This window comes from Staurois parvus, unplaced genomic scaffold (assembly GCF_062004578.1).
Source record: "Staurois parvus isolate SC_StPar_1 unplaced genomic scaffold, SC_StPar_1.0 ptg000154l, whole genome shotgun sequence".
Classification (NCBI taxonomy): domain Eukaryota; kingdom Metazoa; phylum Chordata; class Amphibia; order Anura; family Ranidae; genus Staurois; species Staurois parvus.
Window position 1 is genome coordinate 3,667,619 of NW_028317950.1, and position 20,534 is coordinate 3,688,152.

Sequence of the window (20,534 nt, forward strand, 5' to 3'; positions counted from 1 at the left end):
CAGAGAATGTTCTTATAGTCTTTTCAGAAAATATATAATGTTTGGGTGGGGGGGGGGGTGTAAGTTCTAGCAAATAATGCTGATTTTAATATGTGTGTGCAAAACAACAATTTTAACATGCGTGTGTTGAAAAATTGCCATGGGCAGCAAGCGGTTAAGAACTGAAGTTGCAAGCTATTCCTAGCGAGCAAGAAGTGCTTTAAGTGCTTCTATTTCCAAGAATAGAAATGTGTCAGATTGCAGTTTACCAGTCCTGTAGTGGCTGCATGATTTTTCTTTTTTTCCCCCTTTATTTTCACCTGGTGATTCTGACAGTAACATATTTCCTATCCTAGGGTGACAACTATTAATCCCGGTCTGAAATCTATTCTGTATCAAATGCCACATTGCCATAACTCCTTAGACCCAGTCTGTTCAGAAAATATGGTCAGCTGCTGACTAGGCACCATCCACAGGCAGCAAAACTCTTTAATAAGTCACAGAACATCGTACACAAGTGTCCCCATCAGAGTCCGCTTTACATCAGTATCCTTATCAGAGCTCCCCTTACATCAGGGTCCCCATAACAGTCTCCATCGGAGTCCCCCCTTATATGAGTGTCCCCATAGGTGTCCCCTTTACATCAATGTAGACAACTTACATAGGTGTCCCCTTTACATCAATGTAGACAACTTACATAGGTGTCCACATTAGAGTTGCCCCTTGCGATATTGTGCCCATTGTAGTCCCCAACTGAATCCCCCTTTACATCAATGTCCCCAAGAGAGTCCCCCCTTATGTTAATGTGCCTATCAGAACCCCCTTACATCAGGGTCCCCATCAGTGTCTACTTTACATCAGGGTGTTTATCAGAGTCCCCCCTTACATCAGAATCTCCCTTACATCATGGTCTTAAACTGCTTGCATTAAAAAAAAAAAATACAATGATGAATTAGAGTGGTTGTAAACCCTTCCATATACCCAGTGAAGTGACTGGACTAATCCTCCTACATATGTTGTACCTGTTTATCTGTAGCCCTCTCTCCTCTACATCCAAAGTGTATAATTTATAAAGCTTGTCTAAGCTGTCAGAAAAAAGGGAGCAAAGAGTTGAAGTTACAGTCTGCAGAGCTCAGTGAGGAGTGCTCTGAGAGCTGATTGAAGGGAAGGGACACACCCTCCTCCACACAGTACACAGGAACAGAGCTGAGGCTGTCAATCACGGGCTGAGTGCTGGAGCTTCCTCCACTGTCACCTTTCTTCTCTTGGTGCCAGGAAACCTTGTCAGACGTGATTCATGCAGATAACAGAAGAAAGAAGCAGCAGAAAGAAATGACACTTAGTGCTCTTAATTGAGAAAAATACATATGATAGAGGGATATGCTTTGTTCGTATTTCCAGTTGGTGGTTTACAACCACTTTTATTAGCACAGATATGACTTTTATATGCGGATGTTAGCCAATGGCTCATCAGAGAGGCTTTATGAGTACAGCAATCTCCATGGTACTTTGCCACGTCCTAGGTTTCCAGCCGGCATGACCCCATATACCTTTGTATGACAGAACGCTGGATTCCTGTAGCTCTCTGCGTGTCATTAATGCATTAGGTGACTTACACTGATGGCCTCTATCTATACAATAGAATAGCGCTGTGTTTTTTGAAATGATTCTCAAGCAAGGAATTAACACTTTAAAAGACAATTCGTCCATGCATCTTATTTTACTGCAATATACCAAGACAGGTTACATCTGACCACAACGTGCTTACGGCAATAGTCACATGACCATTAATATAGATTCTCCACAGATATAGCTTGTGCTAAATGACTACACAGACATCTGCCATCTTTCCAAAGACATCTTGTCCTTGTCTCTTATCTGCTGCTAAGCATATTGTGCCTGTGTGCAGACCGAGCCGCCATATTGCTGTAGAGTCCAGTCACCACCCAGCAGGGAAATCTCCTAATTACGTGTGTCAATGCATTACATGCAAGAAGATCATCAGTGCTATACTAAAGGCTGGGACAGTAACTTGGCCATGGTGTTCTAACAGACAGAGGTTGTCCTATCTTCTCAGGCACTGTCTTCCCTGTATGGTGTGTGTGCTCTAACTGGAAGTGATTCCATTATGGATGCTCTTACTGTGCTTAGTATTTCTGCATGCTGTGTCAGTGCAAATCCCCCCTCTGTATGCTCTTTACTTCTGTTGTATGTGCAGTGCCTGTGCTCTGACTGTGCGTGCCGTGCCTGTGCTCTGCTTGCTTGTGCTGTGCCTGTGCTCAGACTTTGTGTGCTGTGCCTGTTCTCAGACTGTGTGTGCTGTGTCTGTGCTCTGACTGTTTCCCGTGTCTGTGCTCTGCTTTCTTGTGCTGTGCCTGTTCTCAGACTGTGTGTGCTGTGTCTGTGCTCTGACTGTTTCCCGTGTCTGTGCTCTGCTTTCTTGTGCTGTGCCTGTTCTCAGACTGTGTGTGCCATGCCTGTGCTCTGACTGTGTTTGCCGTGCCTGTGCTCTGACTGTGCGTGCCTGTGCTCAGACTGTGTTTGCCGTGCCTGTGCTCAGACTGTGCGTGCCGTGCCTGTGCTCAGACTGTGTTTGCCGTGCCTGTGCTCAGACTGTGCGTGTCGTGTCTGTGCTCAGACTGTGTTTGCCGTGCCTGTGCTCAGACTGTGCGTGCCGTGTCTGTGCTCTGTGTTTGCCGTGCCTGTGCTCAGACTGTGCGTGCCGTGCCTGTGCTCAGACTGTGTGTGCCGTGTCTGTGCTCTGTGTTTGCCGTGTCTGTGCTCTGTGTTTGCCGTGTCTGTGCTCTGACTGTGCATGCCGTGCCTGTGCTCTGACTGTGTGTGCAGTGTCTGTGCTCTGACTGTGTGTGCCGTGTGTGTGCCGTGTCTGTGCTCTGTGTGTGCTGTGTCTTTGCTCTGACTGTATGTGCATTGACTGTGCTCTGTGTGTGCTGTGTCTGTGCTCTGACTGTATGTGCAGTAAATCTCTGCAATACATGCACATTTCTCAATGTTTTATCTCCTTCAAGTATGGAAAAGTACCAGTTGATCTTCCAAAATATGCAGTCAGCTCAGTTTTGTTGCAGGCTGACAACACCCAGTATTTCTGGGGACTGAGTGGTGTCAGCCATGCCCAGTTGTCTTTTGATACACTAATTAAGCTCTGCAGCTCTCCTAGTTTCTACACTATAGAGACTAATTGTTCTGCTGCCCAAGATAAGATTAAGGAGGGCTAATTACACCCCCTGAGATAACACAAGAAGTGTGCACAGGGCAGCTCCATTTTCTTGCACTTATTGAACAGAGCAAAACAGGAGCAAATAATAGAAGTTCATTGTTCTCAGCACAGAGACCAGTCAGCTCTTGGACTGTACTAATGACTGAAAACCCGCAAGACTGACTCCTAATCATGTGACTGTTGTGCCAGCCAATCACATGGGTCACATGATTAGGCAAACCTTCTGGCCCCGGATGTACATTTAAAGGTTTGGGAAGGGGTTAAACTAGTGTCTCCATTGGACGATTTTCTCTCTGTTCCTGTTCTGGTGACAACCCGAAATTTCAGATTTTGTTTCAGTCTCAGTGATAATGGTAAACAGGAATAGAAAGTGTGTATCTCCATAATAGGGACACAGGCAGAAATAAAAACCTGACAGGGGTTCAAATCCCTCTCTACGATATTCAAATCTAGAACAAAAAGTTTTGCCTTTAGTTATATTTTAATGGAAGGTCTACACTGTTCAGTTGTAGTAAAAAGTGTATGTATAGTCAAAACTTTTTTGTTGCTGTTGTTTTATGATTTTTCCCTATTAACCTGTTATAGAAGTCATTACTAGCAGCTTTATGTACTATGTCTCCAGTCTATGACTGTCTCCTGAAGCATGTCTCCAGTCTCCAACATTATCAATAGCATGTTCCTTGTGTCTAACAGTCTACTGCAGCTTGTTTGCAGTCTCTGACCATCTCTTGTATCATGTAATAAGTGGTAAGGATACCCCTTACATTGGTGGTCAGTGGGAAGAATACTCCTTACATTAGTGATCAGTGGGAAGTATGCCCCTTACATTGGTGGTCAGTGGGAAGAATGCCCCTTACATTGGTGATCAGTGGCAAGAATGTCCCTTTCATTGAGGATCAGTGGGAAGAATGCTACTTACATTGGTGGTCAGTAGGAAAGATGTTCCTTATATTGAGGATGCGTGGGAAGAATGTTCCTTACATTGGTGATCAGTGGCAAGAATGTCCCTTTCATTGAGGATCAGTGGGAAGAATGCTACTTACATTGGTGGTCAGTAGGAAAGATGTTCCTTACATTGAGGATGCGTGGGAAGAATGTTCCTTACATTGGTGATCAGTGGGAAGAATGTTCCTTACATTGAAGATCAGTGGGAAGAATGCTCCTTACATTGGTGATCAGTGGGAAGAATGTTCCTTACATTGGTGGTCAATGGGAAGAATGTTCCTTACATTTAAGATCAGTGGGAAGAATGTTCCTTACATTGAAGATCAGTGGGAAGAATGCCCCTTACATTGGTGATCAGTGGGAAGAATGTTCCTTACATTGAGGATCAGTGGGAAGAATGTTCCTTACATTGAGGGTCAGTGGGAAGAATTCCCCTTACATTGGTGATTAGTGGGAAGTATGCCCCTTACATTGGTGGTCAATGGGAAGAATGCTCCTTACAGGTGTCTGGAACGCTCATTGGTGTCAGTGGTATTATATCTAAGATAAAGAATTTGCTTATGGAACCACTCGCAGAGCAGTGGTCTCCAAACTGTGGCCTGGGGGCTGGATGTGGCCCTTTGCTTGCCTTTATCCAGCCCTTGAGGCACTATCCACCCTACTGACACCAACAAGGAGCACCATTTCTCCCAATGACAACAGCAATGGGGCACCCTTCCTCCCACTTACAGTGGGGATCGAACGTTTGGGCACCCCAGCTAAAAATTTGTATTAATGTGCATAAAGAAGACAAGGAAAGATGGAAAAATCTCCAAAAGGCATCAAATTACAGATTAGACATTCTTATAATATGTCAACAAAAGTTAGATTTTATTTCCATCATTTACACTTTCAAAATAACGGAAAACAAAAAAATGGCGTCTGCAAAAGTTTGGGCACCCTGCAGAGTTAATATCTTGTACTGCCCCCTTTGGCAAGTATCACTGCTTGTAAACGCTTTTTGTAGCCAGCCAAGAGTCTTTCAATTCTTGTTTGAGGTATCTTTGCCCATTCTTCCTTACAAAAGTCTTCCAGTTCTTTGACATTTCTGGGCTGTCTGTTACGCACTGCTCTTTTAAGGTCTATCCATAGATTTTCAATTATGTTGAGGTCAGGAGATTGTGAAGGCCATGGCAAAACCTTCAGTTTACGCCTCTTGATGTAATCCCCCGTGGATTCCGAGGTGTGTTTAGGATCATTATCCATTTGTAGAAGCCATCCTCTCTTTAACTTCAGCCTTTTCACAGATGGCATCAAGTTACCATCCAAACTTTGCTGAAATTTTATTGAATCCATTTTTCCTTCTACTCGTGAGATGTTCCCTGTGCCACTGGCTGCAACACAACCCCAAAGCATGATTGATCCATGCTTAACAGTTGGACAGAGGTTCTTTTCATTAAATTCTGTGCCCCTTCTTCTCCAAACGTACCTTTGCTCATTCCGGCCAAAAAGTTAAATTTTAACCTCATCGGTCCACAGAACTTGTTTCCAAAATGCATCAGGCTTGTCTATATGTTCATTTGCAAAGTTCAAACGATGATTTTTGTGGTGAGTACGTAGAAGAGGTTTTCTTCTGATGACTCTTCCATGAAGACCATATTTGTACAAGTATCTCTTTATAGTGGAATAGTGTACCACAACTCCAGTGTCTGCCAGATCTTTCTGGAGGGATCGTGCAGTCAAACGTGGGTTTTGAATTGTTTTTCTCACAATCCTGCGAGCTGTTCTGTCTGATATTTTTCTTGGTCTTCCAGATCTTGCTTTAACTTCCACTTTTCCTGATGACTGCCATTTCTTAATTACATTCCGAACAGAGGATATTGACATCTGAAAACGCTTTGCTATCTTCTTATAGCCTTCTCCAGCTTTGTGAGCGTCAACTATTTTCAGTTTCAGTTTTCTAGACAACTGCTTAGAAGAACCCATGGTGCTGATTGTTGGGGCAAGGTCAGAGTCTGGGCATTTAAAGCCTTTGAGATTGACATCATCTGGTCTTCCCAGACGATGATTGAGAACAATCCATGACACTGGCAGGTCTCAGCTTTCCAAAGGGGGCAGTGCATGCTATAAATTCTGCAGGGTGCCCAAACTTTTGCAGACACCATTTTTGTGTTTTCTGTTTTCTGTTATTTTGAAAGTGTAAATGATGGAAATAAAATCTAACTTTTGTTGACATATTATAAGAATGTCTAATCTGTAATTTGATGCCTTTTGGAGATTTTTCCATCTTTCCTTGGCTTCTTTATGCACATTAATACAAATTTTTAGCTGGGGTGCCCAAACTTTCGATCCCCACTGTATACCAACAGTGGGGCACTATTCCTCCCCCTGATACCAACAATGGAGCACTATTACTCCCACTGATACCAACAAGGAGCACCATTCCTCCCACTGACACCAACAATGGGGAACTATTCCTCACTCTAATACCAATAATGGGGAAATATCCTCTCCAATGGATACCAATGATGGGACATTGTTTACTCCCAGGGCATTTTCTACTCACAGTCTGGCCCCCTCAAAGTCAGAAGGACAGTAAGCTGGCCCTTTGCTTGGAAAGTTTGTGGACCCCTGTTCTATGGGAACCCAAGAGTTCAATGGAATCCTGGTTGAGAGAGGCTGTTTTAATTCAATTTGTTGGCATAGGCAATGTCTTTATTTTACACAGTATGTGTTAACAATATCTTGTTTTTAAAACATCAATATATTTGAAGAGATATATTCATTTATAACCCATTGCTTTTTGTTACTGTTTGCAGGTTTGTCAGATAATGCAGCAGACTTTGAGAAGAGAAGGCAAATATACGGTGTGAACTTCATACCTCCCAAAAAACCCAAAACCTTCCTGCAGTTAGTCTGGGAAGCCCTTCAGGATGTGACTCTCATCATTCTAGAAATTGCTGCCATCGTCTCTCTGGGCCTTTCATTCTATGCACCGCCAGGAGAACAAAGTGAGAGTACGTATGCCTTCCTCTCCAATTATATTGCTTGATCTACTTGAGCTGTGTTTTCTCAGACTGGGTTCTGTGGATTGTTGATGATCCATGAGTGCGTTCCTTAGCTGTATCCCTTTGTTTGTTGTAGCATATGCTGCAGTGGGTGGTGGGCTGATGAAATGTTTGCTGCTACAACTACATTGCTGCACTTAGGGATTTTTTTGATATCTGCAGCCATTATCATTCAAATAATAAAGTCTCAGATTGAAAGCATGTGGGACTCATGGATGCAATATCACTTGCCTGTGTCTCCATTTACAATTATTTGCCAACTTGTTTTATGACCATATACTGTCTATAAGTAGGTCTTCTAAGATGAGAGTAGAAGTGCTTCCAGTAAAAAACGTTTGCCATGCTTGTTGTTAAATATGCGCAGTTTATTGGAGTTGTAAGTTCACAGGCCATATGTGTGTATCATAAAAGAGAGAGAAGCAGCGCCATCTAAGTGCAGGAATATAAGCAAATCATTTATTTCCACAAAATTGGCAACTCACAATAGTAGTAGTCAAGTGAGTGCTTGTCAAATTGGTGTCAACTGCTGTGCAACTCCTGGCTAGTCCCGCAGTTGACACCAGTTTGACAAGCACTCATTTGACTACTACTATTGTGAGTTGCCAGTTTTGTGGAAAAATACATTATATGCTTATATTGCTGCACTTAGATGGCGCTGCTTCGATCTCTTTTATGGTTCACACAGAGTCTCTTCTAGCTGTTTTTGAATCGACTGCCACTGAGTCAAGCATTGTTGGAATATCCCTTAACCACCTTTGGACTTTAAAGGACTTTACTTATGTGGTAAATATACTAGCCATCACAGTATACATCTGTTTTTTTTTCTTCTTAGTGCACCAAATATTTCTCTTGTTCTTGCACATAAGTATGTATCACTACCCCCTTAGGAGTTTTTTGGGTCCCCCTATAGTCCTGCACAGCCAGGTAGCACACATTTTTCATCCACACTTGCACTCTGTAGAAGATAAGCAGTCCTTGAGCTTGTTTTTGTAGTTTTATTAGGGGTATTGAACTTGGATGGGGTTGAGGGATGTATGGATGCCAAAGGAACTGTGAGCATGAGGACAAATCTCCTTAGCAACTATATACAAGTCCATAGACAAACAGTTCCTCTTTGAAGAGCTCTCCAGCCCTTCTGGTGTACCTCCTCAGACCCCAGATGAATCCTTCTCTTCACTCAGCTGCCTAAGAGAATCCCTGAGCAAGGGGACCCAGAAACTGCCATTGTACTAGAGTAGCCCCAGACGAGGAGCTAGTTGGGTTAGCCACTTGTTTGCCCTCTCCCCTTATCCGGCCCAGGGGGTGTAGGATTACTCAGCCAGTCCTCTCCTGCAAACTTGTTGGGTTAGTAGCTGCCTTCAGGCCTTACACTAGGCTGGCTCCTTCCCTGTTTCCTAGGCTGTCCTTTTGTCAGGGGGAGGTTTGGGCCAACAAATCCTCCTGCTCAGCTCCTGCCTAAAGGTAGGCCCTTGCTAGGCCCCCTACCACGCTTCACACTCCATCTTCCACCCGACACTGACCACTTCCTGATCAGGCTCTCTCATACTTAAGGGCTGTCCTGACCCCGTGCCAAGCCACCCACTTGGGGATTGGTCAAAGTCCCTTGAGTATGTAGATCAGCCCCTCCTCACCCCCACCCATTGCCTTCTAGACAATTCTCAAGCACAGGTGGAGGTATCAGGGAACTGACCTGCAGAGCCCTCAGCCCTGACCTAAAGTCGTTTGCAGGTTTGCAGGTTAGCCATTGAGATATGTTTCCATCTACATTTGATATTTCCCGTAGGGGTGGGAGCTATGACATGTTGTCCCTTTGCTCCCATTGCGTCTGCATCACTGGCCTCTCTCACATTGATTGTAGGACCGGATGTGATGACATGTGATACAGGAAGTGCTTGCTGGAATGCACTTCCAGTCCAGACATCCTGTCCCGACAATATGTGCATTCCATGCTGTCTTGTCAGCTCTTTGGGGGTCTACAGGCTCCTCATGTCCAATTATCTGGACCTATTATCCTTCCAGTCCCCATCTATGACTATTATGAGCCCAATATGCACCGGAACAGCTGGTCGAACCTCCTTTGGCAGCAATGACTTCAAAACACGTGCTTTCGGGAGCTCTGGATCAGACCTGCACAACATTCAGGAGGAATTTTTGACCATTAAAACTACTTCAGCTAAGACACATTTGTAGGATGTTTGGTATGAATGGCTCTCTTGTGGTCATTCCACAGGGTTTAAGGTCTGGGATTTGACATGTTTTCTTTTTCTGAAGCCAGTCTGTGGTTGATCTACTTCGATGCCTAGGGTCTTTGTCCTGCTGCATCACCCAATCAAGCTTCAGCTGGTGGATAGCCACCCTGATATTATCCTGTTGGATATTTTAATAAACTTGGGAATTAATTTTCTCCTTGATTATGGCAAGTTGTCCAGGACCTGAAGCTGCAAAGCAAGCCCAAATACTTTTCCAGGAGGTTCACATACTTTTGTCTTGACACAGTATCTTTCTCTACAGGTTTTGTAAAAAAATAAATACATTTGGGAGTGGAAATCTAGGCTTTTAGAAAAGGAGCATGCCATAATAAGGATTCAGAAGGTTTAACATTGTTGATTGTTTAATTGTTTTTTACAAAACAAACTGCATTTCGATGATCCACATGTAAGCAGGTGCCTACAGGGAATTGTATGTATTGTCTAGTTAGCTGGTCTGTCCAGGCTGGGGAAGGTGTTAACTTGTAGAACCTCGGTTCCCAGGCTTTTTCTAGGGCCTGCTCTCCACCTTGTGATACATATAAATAGGGGGAATATTCGGTCCGGAGGAGCTTGCACAAGAGTGCCTAGACCAGGAGCACCTGAAAGACTTGGAGAAGTGCACTTAGGGTCCATGTACACTGCAGCTGATAAACTCACGTTTAGGAGCTTTTCTGCGTTTTTTTCAGCAGCCCCTGAACTCTCCCTAATGTTTTCCTATGTGTCCATATACACATCATCGTTTACAGGCAGTTGAGTTTACAGTCATTTTTTTGAATGTACAAAACTTGTGTTCAGGAGCAGGGGCGGACTGACAACTCATGGGGCCCCGGGCAATAGGGGATAATGGGGCCACTGTGTCCTTACCCAAACTCAAAAAAGCCTATGAAAAAGGTACTAGGGGCATCTCATGGGGCCCCCTACTGACCCCAGGCCCTTGGGCAGTGCCCGAGTTTCCAAGTGCAATACTGAAACTGAATTTAAAATTTTTTAAAGGAAGGTTGCAGACAGTGAATTTCACATAGAGTCTAATACAAATGAGACACCATTATCCATCGCACCCAATTTATTTTTCATCCAGAGCTGCTCTTCATCTCACACTTGTGCCCATGTATACGGTTGCTCAGCTCTGATGAAGACAGATCCTTGAAGCGTAATGGCTTGTTTTTCTGTTCTAAATTAGTTGGCAAGCAACCATGTAATACCTTTTAAATTCTCATTTTGGGAATTGAGTAGCCTCTCAAATTTTAAATGTTGTCCCTGTTCTTTTACGTCTCTCTCTTCTTTTTTTTGGTTCTTTGTGTACCAGTTGGTGAGATGATCCTTGCCTCATTGATCAACCTTACTCCTACTACTTACTCATCCTTCTTGGGGCAACCCCAACCTTCTTGCTCCTCCACATATGGCAAGAATACCCACCACTTATGGATATGGGGGAGCAATGGACCTTCTCATCTCTGAGGATACTTGTCCCTTGCAGTCAATCACTAGTCACTGTCACATGATCTAGGGGTAGTGTGAAATCAATACTTCTGGGGTCACTAACACAGCCAAATGTAGTACCCACTGTGGAGGAGCAGACAACCACGAGGGAAGCGCAGGTAAGGTTAATGTGGGAGTTTAGGGTTGCCTTTTCTACAAAAACTGTCACTTTGCCCAGCATGGGCAAGGTGAGAGTATCTTTTGAAAGAGACAAATCCTAAGCATAAAAAAGGTTGCAATGTGTCAACTAAAATCTAAAAATGTTTACAAAAGTATAGCATCGTATAGAGATTTCAAACAACAGAACCTAAACTAGTACGGCCAGGATCAGTATGGCAGCCGTGGAGCTTGCACACCTTAAAAAAAAAATGTACTAATGGGACGGTTTCCATTCATGACTGCTTACGTAGTGTTGTGAAGCTGTGCAATTGGCTCACATCTATCACATGGAACCTGGCTACCTGTAACAGGTGATTAGCTGTAACCAATTACAGCATGTTAACAGTAACTAAGCTGTCATGAATACTAACCCTTTCATGACAGCAGGAGCAGACTGACAACTCATGGGGCCCCCGGGCAATAGGGGATCATGGGGCCACTGTGTCTTTGCCCAAACTCAAAAAAGCCTATGAAAAAGGTACCAGGGGCATCTCATGGGGCCCCCTACTGACCCCGGGCCCTTGGGCAGTGCCCGAGTTTCCAAATGGGCAGTCCACCCCTGCATGACAGGTAAAACTATTGGTTATAACAGTGTAAAAAAAGTCTCTAAATCACATCTCCAGAGTAGTAGAGTGTCACTATAGTAACACTGAACAAATCTGATGACAGGATGTAAAAAAAAAAAGAAAACCGTTTAAAAAATTGAATATAAATTGTTTTCATTTTTTTTCTCTATTGTCCCCCAGACCTTTTTTGGAATAAAGTCGTATCTGGACCTTTTAGCAGTGTTGTGGCATGCCAATTTACATTTTTTCTGTATTACACTACCAGACAAGGAGATCTTCTGAAGTGTAGAAGCCGCCTGCCCAGGAACCATCAACACCAATGCCTTAAAGATATAATAACAATAGCAATAAGATAACCATACAGGTCCAGCACTATTTTTGCACTTTCTTGAACTATTCAAAATGTAGGACATCAATATCTGGTGGACTAACCCTTTAAAAGCAATGTAAATTTGAACCTGGACTTCAGGTTCATAGCAGAGACACTGATTGGTTGCTACTATCTGAACATTGCTTCAAATCCTTACTCATTTATCAGCTAAGTGGAAATGGCAAAAATGCAACACTTGCTGGGGCCCAAAGGGCCAAATCCAACAAACCCATATTTTTTAAATCAGAGGGGAGTGGTGGACGGAAAGTCCATTTCTGACTTAGGCCTCAAGCACATAGGATGTCCAGGGGACCAAGACCCAGGGGTGGTAAAAATGTGCCTAAAGCCACGTTTTGTAAACGTATTTAAGTAATTCAAGCACTTGGGTGTTCATTCATTCCATTGGCCAGAATATTCACTTATTCTGGCCACTGGAATGAATGAACGTCAAAGCGCTAAATGTGCCTAGCACTAAAGCACATTATTTATTTCAGGTACTTATATAGCAGCGCTTTACATATTGTGACATGGGGGATGATTAGCTCTAGTGGTAGATGCTTTCCAAGTGAGTCCACACTAGTCAGAAACTCTTGCAGGGCTTGGTAGCCCACTTTTATTAAAAGGCAGGAAACAAAAACCACAAAAGTTCAAAATAAGCTTTCCCACACAGGGGTTCTTCTCCAGTTGTAAATCCACATGAAAAATGCTAAGCCTCCTGGCTACTCATTAGTATTACTGGTCAGCAGTACCTCTGCTAGTATGGGTCTCCCAGACTACTGGCTATTTGTGGCACCCAGTCTCAGTTCTTTAACGCACACAGCCTCGGACTTCTTTAAACGCACACAGCCTCAATCCTTTAACACACACAGCCTTGGACTTCATTAACGCACACAGCCTCATTCCTTTAACGCGCACAGCCTCACTCCTTTAACGCACACAGCCTCGGACTTCTTTAAACGCACACAGCCTCGGACTTCTTTAACGCACACAGCCTCAATCCTTTAACACACACAGCCTTGGACTTCATTAACGCACACAGCCTCGAGCCTTTAACGCGCACAGCCTCACTCCTTTAACGCGCACAGCCTCACTCCTTTAACGCGCACAGCCTCAATCCTTTAAAGCACACAGCCTTGGACTTCTTTAACGCACACAGCCTCAATCCTTTAACGCACACAGCCTCAATCCTTTAACGCACACAGCCTCAATCCTTTAACGCACACAGCCTCAATCCTTTAACGCACACAGCCTCGAGCCTTTTTGATGCACGCAGTATCTGTCTCACACAGAGACTCTCAATGGTTCCCTCCTAGATTGTAAGCTCCCAGGATCAGGCCCTCCTATCCCTCTTGTATTGAACTGTATTGTCTCCCGTTATATTGTAAAGTGCCGAGCAAACTGTTGGTGCTATATAAATCCTGTATTATAATAATAATGGCAGCCACATCTCCAACTGAACTCCACTTCCCCCTGCAACTATCAGAAGACCATCATTATATGGGCTGTGAGCACCTGGGCCACACCCTGCTGGTTGACTACAAACTCTGGACACGGGATTGGCGATTTCTTCCCTCCCAAGGCACTTTGAAATCTCCAAACTACAGAGCTCCATCCAGAAATATCAAAATCCAGAGAATCCTGCAACAGCAGTTTTTTCCAGTGACAATCTAGCGCTCTGCAGTTCTGCACTCTGCACATGTGCAGACCCTGTGTCCATTGCCGGACCACTTCTACCTGCTTTTATCCTGTGACCGGGCCTTGCGCTGCAACAATATATATTGTACATTCACATAAGTCCCTGCCCTTGAAGAGCTTACAGTCTAAGGCCCCTAAACTCACATTCACACATACTAGGACCAATCTAGACAGGAGCCAATTAGTGTACCAGCATGTCTATGGAGTGTGGAAGGAAACTGGAATATCTGGAGGAAACCCACGTAGGCACAGGGAGAATATGAAAACTCCAGGCAGGTGGTGCCGTGGATGGGATTCCAACCAACAACTCTAGTGCTGCAAGGCAGAGGTGCTAGCCACTTAGCTACTTACATGCGTTTAAACATGGTTAGGCACGTCTGGCTTTTTTTCCCCAGAAAAATGCTCCTCTCCTAAATGCTTGTTCACACTTGACTTTATTTCTAACGCTTGCCAAACACCCCTATAGCGTTAGACAGGCGTTTGTGAAGCGTTTTTAACGCTCCGGAAACACTCCCAAAAAGGCCTATGCGCGGTTTTGAGGTGGTTGATAGGCATTTGCCAAGCGTTAAAATCGCACCACAAACTCCTATAATGAAGTTAAAATGGTATTAACACTCCGCAACCGCGTCGCAACTGCACCGCAAATGCCAGCCAGGCATTTGTGGAGCGGCACCATAGACTTGAATGGGAGACTTCAACTCCTCCTGACTCGACCAGAGGCGTCAGTTTTGCCACGAGGCGACACCAACGCTTCCGTGTGAACAGCACTGTGTGCTGCCATGTGCAGAATTTTCAGAGGCGTTTGAGAAGCGTTAAAAATGCTTCCCAAGTGCCTGTCTGCTGCCTGCTGACAAAGCTAGTGTGAACGTAGCCTAAAAGTAGTGTTTTGAGCTCCCTGTGGCCATGGGGCATTAAAGCTGATTTTTAATTTTTTTTTTGCATAGTTACATTGATCCAGCTTGGATCAGTAAGTAAACATATTCAATACTTGGTCAATCCCTGTGGAAGCACAAATCACTGTCTTGGTCGCTGCTACTACAGTGGTCCTTGTTGCCTTCTGGGTCCTGTATCCAGCAGCTGCCCTGCTGCATAGTAACCTCAGGGGATTGCCAGCTCAACATGTTCACTATTCAGAGAACACCTTGCAATTTTATCATTGAATGCAAAGCGTTCTGTGATTCGATGGGATGTAGCAATGAGGAGGTGATGTTACAATCTCCACTTTGTCCAATCACAGTGATTTAGATGAGGACTAAGAGTCCGGTGATTATCTGCTCCAGTCCTAATTAATCTTGCTAGCTAGCTCTTGAATGTGCGCACACTGGAAGAGACTCACTCTGACACACATAAGTTCAGTCTATGAACACTTCTAGTTTATTATAATGAGAAAGTGAGCTTATATATGCAATATGATGCAAACATCACGTGAGAGCAGCATAAGCATTATATTAGTCTTTGATTGGTCACTTTACACGAAAACAATCTCCTTTCAGAATATAGGCATAATCCTCTTCTACTTCTTATCTCTGAAAATAAATATTCCTTTGTTCTCAAGTTCACTCGATGGGAGGGGTTGCTGAGCAGACATTTCTTGAGCAAGTATTTCTTAAAGTACCACAAAGCCCAGCAGGCAGAAAATATACACACAACACATATATATATATATATATATTCATACAAAACATTTAGAAATATAAAAAAGTATAAAAGTAGATATGTATAAAATGTATAGAAATATGTATATATTCAATAGGAAACCAAATAGGCATTTTACCATATCCATCACAAGAGAACACTTTGTATTCATTGGTAAAAAAGTTAGGCTTTCTCTAAATGGTGCCTGTGCACAGGATCTGGCGACTGCTACAGTGATTCTCTGCTTCCACAGGGATCGGCCAGGTATGGAATATGTATACTTACATTGGTACAAGCTGGATCAATGTAACTATGCCAAAAACACAGACCTGGAAATTAGCTTTAAAGCACCCCCACCTTTTATAAACACCAGCATCAATTAAAATATTATAGAAAACTCACATATTCTTCAGCTATATAGTTCATTAGGGACAGCGGAATATTGTCCAATATTGTCCATATCGATTTAACACACTCGAGGCAGGTCTGGGAGACTGAAGACATTTCTGTGAATATAAATAAACACCAGAGAGCGCCAATCTGAGTGTGGTAATACACAAAAGCTTTAATAAATAAAAGTGGCAACTCATATGAAGCAATAAAAATGAGCGCATAGCACAATTATGTCATCAGCAGCTGGAAACAGGTATGGTAGGTATGGAAGGCTCCAGAAGATGAGGTACACCACTGCTGGGCAGATTGGATGAGAAGGCAACAGCAACCAAGAAGCACGAAGCAAACTGGATCATGGAACGCAGAGCAAAGCCGGCCAGGAGTGCCATCAGTGATGGGGGCTCGAAGGTGGCATGGCTACATGTTTTGGAACCACCCAGCTTCTTTGTCAAGGTACCTGATTGCTGATGACTTCTCATCCAATCCGGCCAGCAGTGGTGTCCCTCATCTTCTGGAGCATATCTACCAAACCTGTGTGCAGAGTTTCCAGCTGCTGACAACATTTTTATGAGCTGCTGTAATGCAGCTCATAAAAATGTTAAAAAAAAGTGTAAATTTACATGAAGCAGTAAAATGAGCGCACATCACAATTATGTCATCAGCAGCTGAAAACTCTGCACACAGGTGTGGTAGGGTCCAGAAGATGAAGGGCACCACCAGGGGCAGACTGACCATTTGGAAACTCGGGCTCTGCCCAAGGGCCCGGGGTCAGTAGGGGGCCCCATGAGATGCCCCTGGTACCTTTTTCATAGGCTTTTTTCAGTTTGGGCAAGGACACAGGGGGCCCCATGATACCCTATTGCCCGGGGGCCCCATGAGTTTTCAGTCCGCCCCTGGGCACCACTGCTGGCCAGATTGGATGAAAAGGAATCAGCAACCAAGAAGCACGGAGCAGACTGGGTCATAGAACGCAGAGCAGAGCCGATCAGAAGTGCCGTTAGCGCTGGAGGCTTGAAGGGGGCATGGCTACGCATTTCAGAACCACCCAGCTCCTTTGCCAAGGTACCTGATTGCTGATGCCTTCTCGTCCAATCTGGCCAGCATTGGTGTCCCTCATCTTCTGTAGCATACCTACCATACCTGTTTGCAGAGTTTCCAGCTGCTGATGAAATTTTTATGAGCTGCATATTAGCAGCTCATAAAAATGAGCTGCTGATATGCGCTCATTTTTACTGCTTCATGTGAGTTGCCACTTTGCTTTTATTCATTAAAGTTTTAGTGTATTACCACATTTATATTCTTTGTGTGACTTACCTTATTAATGTTTGTGTTCCTAAATTCTGTTGCTCTGTCCACCTTTAAGTCTTTAAGCTCCAGGCTGTGGGCAGCACCATTATACACAATGCTGGGCTATTAACCCTGCATTGTACATTAGGAGGCGAGCATGCAACCATGGCCAGAAACTGCTTAGAGTGGACTGTGGGGGACCAGTCACATGGATGCAGGAAGCCTAATGGAACCAGAAATAAGGTAAGTACACCTTATCCCTTCATCCCATGACTAAATGAGCATTTAACCCTTGTGGTGCAAGGAGGCCGCGACATAATGGTACATTTTGTCTCATTCCCTGGGCTGCCAGAAGCTAGCCCAGCCTTTCTCAACCTTTTCATCACAGAGGAACCCTTGAAACTACTCTTTGGTCTTGGGGAACCCCTGCTAAAAATTGCTGTATCTACAGCTCCTGATACATTGGTGTGATGGTCAGTGGGAAGAATGTTCCTTACACTTGTGGTCATTGAGAAGAATTACCCTCTTACAGATAGCTAAAAATATCAATGGTGTCAGTGGGAACTTATCTGAGAGGCAGATATTGCTCATTGCTCAAAGAACCCCTAGCAACCTCTGGAGGAACCCTAATTGAGAATCTCTGAGCTAATCACACGCTCTACTGTCCACAACCACTTCTGAACTAAAAGTGAACTGGCCAGCCATATGTTTGTGGTACACGGCTAGTCTTAGTTTGATAGCTTTTTAAACAGAAACGAATTCAGGCTGTAAAATTCCCAGTTAAATGAGGTGAAGCAGGTTTCTTCTGTTCTGAATCAATTCTTCAATTTTTCATGTTTTCAGGATTCAAGCTGCTCTCATCATTTTAAGTATTTATGTCAGTTCTTTAAGTATGTACCATGGTTTCCATCCAAAGAACATCCTGTATTATCTTCTAACATGAGGCTATGTATGAATGGATCAGTGCGGGGTTATATATTGCTGTCCTATCTGCCATTGCACTCAGTCATTACCTATGGGCTCTGTCCACTATTGACTGGACTTTATATCAATAGGAGAGGCATGTAAAAAAAGTGGACCAAAATCACACACTGATGTGATGTTTGGTCCAAATACTTTTACAGTAATTTGTAAACTATATTGGCTATTAATATAGTATAGCGGTTTCCCATTTCCTAATCTTTAGACTCAGCCCACAGAGTTCTAGAGACTTCTTCAAGTCTCTAGATCGGGGGAGGTATCAGTGAGCTGATCTGCAGAGCCTTTCAGCCCTGACCCAATTTTGACTACTTTGGCTATTTCTCCCGCTGCTATTCAGCCTCCTAACTAAAAAAATGATTAACTAGCTCCCCCTAGCTAACTAGGAGGGTGCTACATTTATAAACCATTCATTGGACAAATGTCACAGGCATTTGTCTAGACGGCATGAATTTTCCTAATTTTTTTAAATTATATGACTTCTTGTGATTGTCAGCTCCATCTAGAGGCCAATATGTGGCATATTTTCTGAAATGCCTCACTTACAAAAAAAAATAGAGCATGTTAACTACTAGAGGCATGTGCTGATCATAGGAAGTCAAAGTATTAGAGGAAATGTTGATTTCAGTAGGAGGGAAACAAAATTCTCTGGCATCGGTTGTCATTGTGCCGCAGGTGGATGGGGTGGCACTGTGCTACAGGCAGGCTGGGTGGCACTGTTTTGCAGATGGTTGGGGTGGCACTGTGTTACAGGTGGCTGAAGTTGCACTGTGCTGCAGGTGGCCTGGTTGCCACTGTGTTATAGGTGGCCGTGGATGGCAGTGTGCTGCATGTGGGTGGGATGGCACTGAGGTGCACTAGGGTGCAGGTGGCTGGGGCGGCACTGTGCTGCAGGTGGCTGTGTGGTACTGTGATGATGGCTGTATGGGTGGCATAGTCTGTAGATCAACTGGGTTACACTGTGCTGCATGTGGCTGGAGTGACACTGTGCTGCAGGTGGTAGGAGTGACACTGTGCTGCAGGTGGCAGGGGTGGCACTGTGCTGCAGGTGGCAAAAGTGGCATTGTGCTGCAGGTGGCTGGAGTGACACTTTGCTACAGGTGGCAGGGGTGGCACTGTGCTACAGGTGGCAGGGGTGGCACTGTGCTATAGGAGGCAGCCCTCCACACTCCTGTAGAGCCACCTGAATTACTTTTACTGAACAGCCAACCAATGGCACCAAGCTCATGACTACAGCTGCAGCCAGGAGCTTGTTTTAACCAAGTGAAGTCCAAGACATTTAAGGATGGCAAGTGGTTAATGTAAAGCATGGCTTAATTAGCTGTCAGGTACTGTTGAGTGAAGAACACCTTCATCGGGGTCATTGGATGCCAGTGATTGAATACATTTTTATATTTGCAGATGCCCTTTAACTAAATGACAAGAAACATTGAGTTGAGTTGTGCTAACTGCAAGCTCAGCAAAGCTCAGATCTCTCCCATAACAGCGTGTATTGTAAATTACTTTTGTTCTTGACCTACAAACCCAAATTCTGTCTTCATACAACATTAATAAAACACATGTGTAGGTGTACATAGGGCCCTACAGTGAAGAATTACAGCAAGGGGGGCTGGAAACCTAATTCCAATACTCAGGCTCACACTCCATGGCCAAGAAGGCCTTGCCAGGGGGCTATCAAAACTGAGTTGTAGAGGGCCCCATCCTCTAGTTATAGGTCAGATCCCTTGGGCGTTGCACAAAATACCCAACCCAACTAACACCAGAGTTGTGGGGTACAAGATGAATATAAGAGACCTGTCACCTCCACAAACATGGCCGACCCTACTTTTCCCCACCATCACCAGTCCCCTGACCAAACCAGTCTTTGCTGTAACTTATTGCTGGTTCCTCAGTTACAGGCCACCATACACCATTGGATTAAAGAGATCACTCACTTCTGTCTGGAACCTATGCAACGCTCAGTTCAGGGTCTATGATCTTTAACAATCCAACACAGCATGGTTCAGAGTCCTTTACACTGGTCAGGTTCAGTCCATTCTGCCCACATATCGATATTATTTCACAAGAGTGCTCCAGATTCCTGGTATAACCCACTAGGGGGAAAAGAACGTACATCACTCCCCAAAAGAGAAAGCCAGACTGTGGAAAGTCTACATCTACAGTTCAATGCAAGCCTTAAGTCTCTTGAGAGGAAAGGTTAGTGTTCTTATTCCCTCACAGATTTCTCACCTCCAACTCTCCTGACTACTTTTACCTACAACTAGGAGGATGACAGAGACCCTTAGAGGGCAAAAGCTAAATTACACCCCTAGCCCAACCAACATTAGCAGTAGCAGTATCCCGTATCTCGATATAGGGTAACATGGTTGGCAGATGGGGGGGGGGGGGGGGGGGTAGTAGTAGATCACCTATGCACCACATTCCACCAGTAGACCAGAGGCCTGAAAGCAGATTCCATTGAGTCCCTGGAGGAGCTCATGGTCCATCACCAGCTGCTGCATATCTGTCTGCCTG

General features: G+C 44.2%; 1 protein-coding gene across 5 annotated transcripts in view; it reads left to right on the top strand.

The window, feature by feature from the left end:
* Positions 1-20,534, top strand: part of ATP2B3 (ATPase plasma membrane Ca2+ transporting 3) — a 380,238-nt gene that overhangs the window by 246,291 nt on the left and 113,413 nt on the right. For all 5 annotated transcript variants that reach the window (XM_089674938.1, XM_089674936.1, XM_089674937.1 and 2 more), the window contains exon 4: positions 6,961-7,158. In XM_089674938.1, the coding sequence (XP_089531064.1) occupies positions 6,961-7,158 (198 nt within the window). The remainder of the gene's footprint in view (positions 1-6,960; positions 7,159-20,534) is intronic.